This window comes from Capsicum annuum, chromosome 4 (assembly GCF_002878395.1).
Source record: "Capsicum annuum cultivar UCD-10X-F1 chromosome 4, UCD10Xv1.1, whole genome shotgun sequence".
NCBI lineage: Eukaryota > Viridiplantae > Streptophyta > Magnoliopsida > Solanales > Solanaceae > Capsicum > Capsicum annuum.
In genome coordinates, this window is record NC_061114.1 from 209395149 (window position 1) to 209400848 (window position 5700).

At 33.8% G+C, this 5700-nt stretch overlaps 1 protein-coding gene across 1 annotated transcript; it reads right to left on the reverse strand.

Annotated features, from left to right (window-relative positions):
* Nucleotides 1–586: 586 nt before the first annotated feature.
* LOC107869528 (7-deoxyloganetin glucosyltransferase) lies at nucleotides 587–2464 on the reverse strand. The gene is made up of 2 exons (XM_016716057.2): nucleotides 1761–2464; nucleotides 587–1671 (listed from the first exon to the last, which is right to left on the reverse strand). Exons 1-2 carry the CDS (start codon nucleotides 2278–2280, stop codon nucleotides 731–733), a joined length of 1461 nt encoding a protein of 486 aa, XP_016571543.1. The 5' UTR covers nucleotides 2281–2464; the 3' UTR covers nucleotides 587–730.
* Between the last annotated feature and the right edge of the window lie 3236 nt (nucleotides 2465–5700).

Below are 5700 nucleotides of genomic sequence, written 5' to 3' on the forward strand. Positions count from 1 at the left end.
TTTAGACAAAAATGTGTTTTCACTATTTTTTCTTAATATTTAAGAGTTGTAAGAATTATAAATCAGCTAAATTTAATTTTGAGAAGATTTGAAAAATCTATAAATAAATATAAAAACATTAGAATAAGAAAAGTTTAAGAAGTACCAAATTTTTAAAAGTTTTAAGTACGTAATAAAAATGTAATCAGCGATTTTGTAATATTTGATTTTGAAAACAAGGAAAGATTTTAAACATAGAAAAAAAAAGTCGTACCACTAGTATGGTTTAAATTGATACGACTCTCTTAGCTCCTGGTAGCAAGAGAAAGATGTATGGCATGATAAATGCAAAAGTGATGATCCATCAATCACTTAAAACTTCTAGTAGTAAAACATATATATGCTTACACTAAAGTATATATTTACATTTATATTATTATATTAAAGCGTGAAAGATCTTTGAAAAATAATTTAAACTTTTTACACTTTATTACAAATCTCTGGGATAAACAAAATTATTTAATTTTAAATAATCAAATATTACTGATGGAAGGTATGTGTAGTTAAACTAGTTTATACTAAAAAAAGGAAAAGAAGTGCTATCATATATCTCAACAGAATGAAACTCATAACCTACTAATAGTGATGCCCAGTGTTGCAATAATACAATATACTGAAAGAAGGAAAACAAGCATTTCAACAGAATGATATCTCAACACAATGAAACTCAGCTACCTATTAATTAGTAAGACTAGTGTTTAGGAGAGAGGAGAATTTCATTGATCAGTTTGTCTATGTTCATGTAAGATGATCCTGTTGGTTTTTCTGTAGCTTCTTCGGCCAATTTCTTCCATTTCAAAACCCTTTTCTTCATCTCTTCGCCTTTCACCCCGGTCATCAGCTCTCTTACAAGGGCTTCAACTTTGTCCCTCTTCACATTATTATTAATCTCCATTCCAATGCCCAACTTGGTGCAACAAAACCAACAGTTAGTCGGTTGCTCTGCGAAGAATGGCCAGCAAATCATTGGCACCCCACTGCTAATACTTTCAAGGGTTGAATTCCAGCCACTGTGAGTCAAGAATCCTCCAATTGCAGGGTGGTTGAGAACTTGTTCTTGTTGGCACCAACATGCTAGCATCCCTCTTTCTTTAGTTTCCTCCACGAATTCAGGTGGAAGAATTGCTTGTTCTCCTGATACAATATCAGGCCTTATAATCCACAGAAAATCCAACTGGCTATTGGCAAGTCCCCACGCAAATTCGATAAGTTGGTTAAGAGTCATAACAGTAATGCTTCCGAAATTAACATAAACAACAGAATTTGGTTTCTTGGAATCCAACCATTCAAGGCACTTTGGTTCTTCTTTCCAAAGATTGGATCCCAAATCCACCAAATTCTTGTCGTCAACATGTTTCACAAGCAAATTCAATGGTCCAATCACATATATCGGAGGTAGAATTGTTTGAAGTGATTCAACAACTTCCTTCTCTAATGGCTCAAATGTATTGATAACAATAGCAGAAGCATGCAGTTTCGATCTCTCAGTTTCTTGTATGACAAATTTAATCATGAAATCGTCTGGATTTGCACTCCTAAGGAAGCTTGGAAGATCCTTTAGACGTACGTCTTTCATGCCCGGTATCCAATCCAAAGTCGTCTCTAAGTACCCATTTGTGAAGTAACTTTCATCTACGATTTCCCAAGAGGACGAAGTAAATTAAGTAAACAACACAGATTCCAAGAAAATAAGAAACAGGAGAAATTAAAGCATGTTGTACCTTTAAGTGGAATGTATCCTTTATCAACAAGGTTACGATAATGCATGTACCCTAAAGTACCACAAGCAGCGAAAGTCCAAAAGAAAACTTGAGGGATACCCAATTCCTGGGCAGCAGCTAGAGTGAAGCTCGTTGAACCATCAGAAACGATGCTCGAGACTGGTGGCACCTTGGATGAAGAAGTATCATTAAGCTTGGCGAGTAACTCCTTGAAAGGACCTAAACAAATGGTGTCTATGGATTCACATAAAGCAACAATATCTTGAGTGGCATCAGCATCACATGGTGGAAGACCATCAGGAATAGTCTCAAAACGAAACGATGGCAAGTTCTTGAGGCCATCAGGGCCGCGAGACTTAAGGAGACGCCTATGGTTGTATTCAGTGTTGACAAAAGTGATGTGAAAGCCTTTGTGATTGAGGATTTTAGCTAATTTGAACATTGGGTTAATGTGGCCTTGGGCAGGGTATGGTATGCAAACTGCATGAGGCTTATCAAGTTCAGCACCTGTGGAAGCCATTGTTTCCCTTATCTTTCGGTTCTCTCAAAGTGCTGGAAAACGAAAGATATATGTTGTTTTGGAAAGAAGAATACTATGCATAAACGTCAAAGATATTTATTTTAGAAAAAATAAAATGCAACTTGCATTTGAATATTCAAGACGCCAATGGAAAAGGACAAGAAAATTGATAAACGGAATTTGACACTCCATCTTATATTGAGTTTAAGTTCTATGCTATGCGATGTAACACATATATATAAAGATATACACTCCCTCCGTTTAAAAAAGAGACACCTACCTATTTGGACTTGATACGGAGTTTAAGAAAATCAAAAGAATTTTGAATCTTACGTTATTAGTCAAAGTTGCATCAAATATACCAAATATCCTTTAATCTCGTGGTTTTAAACATGTACCTAAAAAGTTGGAAGTGAAGTGTAAAAATAAATAGGATCATTCTTTTTTAAACGGTCTAAAAAGGAAAGTTTAGTTAATTCTTTTTGAAATGAAGGGAGTATATATTTATATAATGGGTAACTTATTAGGAAATTACGGGTACATCTCTTGATAAATATTAGTAGTCGATAAACTTGTCAAATGGGCCGGTTTGATCCGACCCGACCCAACCCTTTTAAGAAACCGGCCCGGTTAGACTCAGCCCCCAGGCTATAGGGATGCCGGTCCGGGCTGGGTCAATTTTTTTGGGCTCGGTTGGCCTGGCTCGGACCTAACCCTGACTAGGCCCGCCGATTAACCGGCCTGAACCGGCCGAGTTATTTTTTTTTTTAAATTGGAATTTGACCATTTGGGCCAAAGTAGCCGTTGGGCCCAATGGCTATATGGCCGTTTGGAGCCTCAAACGGCTATTTGACCCTTTTTATTTTATTTTTTAAAAATTAAAATATTTTTTAAAACCCAAAAAAATTCCTATAAATACCCTACACTTTCAAATAATTTTTACACAATTTTCATTCTCTTAAATCTCATTCTCTCTCAAATATTTTACATATCGTCTAAAGTGCTCAATTTTATTTTTCAATTTTGCGATTACAAGTACGAGTGAAAGTTTTCTAAAGTCGCAACTTTCGGATGCTTTCAAAATTTAGTATTATCGTTCCATCTCTTACTTTTAATTTTCAATTAATGTATTAATTATTGAATATTTAATTTTATTAGTTTTGTGTGTTTTGAATTTTTTTAGTTTGATTTATATTATGGATAAATTAAGAAACCTTGGCAAAAGTGTCAAAAAAATTTATCCCGGAAGTGGCAGTGGTAGTAAAAAGCGAATTACTGGCGGTAGAGGTAGTTCAAGTAGTAGATATACCCGTGTGCCTCCGGTACCACTTAGTCAACCTTTTGAGGAAGAAGTAGGTGTAGGTGCTCATGATATGGATTATGCAGAAGCGTAGGAAAATTACGGTATAGAAGAAGAAAATGAAGTAGATCCAGTTAATTTAGATGAAGATGATGAAAATATTGGTGAGACATCTGCAGTAAGAAATGCTAATGTTAGATCCGAATTGGTTAATCGCTTTCTCCGTCCTCCCCGTGCCCCCAGAGCTCGTAGACTAACTAGTATTGCATGAGAATTTTTTACACGTATAGATTATTTAACAATTACTTGTCACTGGATAGATAGTAATTTTGTTATGCAAAAACGTATTCTAGATTTTTTGTATGATGAAGATCGTAGACATACTGGAGAATTTATTGCTGATTCGATTAGTAAAGTTGCAGAATTTTATGGTATTGAAAAAAAAGTCTTATGTATTGCTTTTGATAATGCTTCTAACAACAAGACTGTTATTATAAAGTTAAAAGCTAGTCTCTCTCTCCCATTACCTGAAATATTTCATGTTAAGTGTGCTTGTCATATATATAATTTAATTGTAAGATATAGCCTTGAATTTTTTAGCTTTATATTGAACAAATTTGGCTTGTTGTTGTCTTTATTCAAGAAAATAGAAAAAAAAAAGAATTAGAGAATTTAAAGTTAAATGTGAACAAAATGGACTTAGATCGATATTGATGCCTGAAGAATGTTATACTAGATGGAATGCTACATATGATTATTTAAAAACTTGTCATGCTTATAGAGTTTCTATTACACTAACTTTTAACCAATATTGTGGTTCATTTGCTGATTCGGCTGAATGTATGCTACATGATTCTGATTGGGCTATAATTGATGATTTTGTTAAGTTTTTGGGAAAATTTTGTATAGCTACGGTTGAATTTTTTGGTTCTTATTATCCTACTGTTTGTAATATTTTAGCATATATAGCCGATATTTCTGCTTTGCTCAAAGAATATATAAGAATAAAGAAGGTTACAAAAAAGTTGTTGGTGCTATGTTTGCTAAATTTAAAAAATATTTTTTAATTTTTCGATTCCTCCTATTTACTTGGTTAGTGCTATACTAAATCCTTGTATGAAATATACTACTATGTGTCACTTTAGTTCTCTTATTTATTCTAACTTAGAGATAAATGCTGAACCTAAATCTGAATCTAAAGAACATAAACAACCAGATTTGTATACAACTATGAGTGATGCGAACATTTACATAGATAAATTATATAACCATTATGTTGATTTACTTGATTTAGCTGTACCGACAAATATCACTCCAACTGTCGCTCCTCATCCTCCCGAAGAGCCATCATTTCTAAAAGGCCGGCACATAGTGGTTTTCCTAATCACTTTTATGATTTAAATATTTGGAACAGTGTTGAGGCAGGAACTTACACAACAACTTCTCGGAAAGATCTTAAGTATTATCTTCAAACGCCGATAGAGGATCGTAGACGACGGATCAACGCGTTGGATTGGTGGAAGAATAATGAAAGACAATATCCTGTGCTTTCAAGATTAGCTAGAGATATATTGAATGTTCCAGTGTCAACCGTTGCATCACAGAGCGCTTTTAGTCAGGGACGACAACAGCTTGGAGGCAACCAACACTCATTGAGAAACAATGCTATGAATGTTCTAATTTGCCTTAGAGATTGGATTAGAGCGGAACAAAGAAATCAAGGAACGGAGGTGGAGCTGGAAGATGAACAGAATCTTGAAGAAATTATGACTTCAAGGGAGAACTCAGCACAATCAAGTTCAATGCATGATTTTTTCCCCATTGATTTGATTATCCTATGTCAGTTTCCATTAATATTAACGCGGATGAGTTGAAAAAATGATGAAAACTTTGTAGATTTTTCATTCATGTACATTATTAGTTTTGAATCATTTTACAATCAATAAAATATAACATTCACTCCTTACTTTGCAATTTTTTCCATTTAAATTGAATTTCTAGTTTAAATTAAATACTTAGTTTTAATATATTACTAATTTACTATCAAGTTTTACACTAAGTAATAGACAATTAAACATAACAAACATATAATCATATATACACATAATGGAAAAATAAAT

What these genes read in the sequence shown, in the direction of transcription:
- LOC107869528 (XM_016716057.2), bottom strand. Translation starts at nt 2,280, where the DNA reads ATGGCTTCCACAGGTGCTGAACTTGATAAGCCTCATGCAGTTTGCATA. An exon ending in AGGATACATTCCACTTAAAG is followed by an intron (nt 1,672 to 1,760) that starts GTACAACATGCT and finishes GGGAAATCGTAG; the next exon opens with ATGAAAGTTACTTCACAAAT.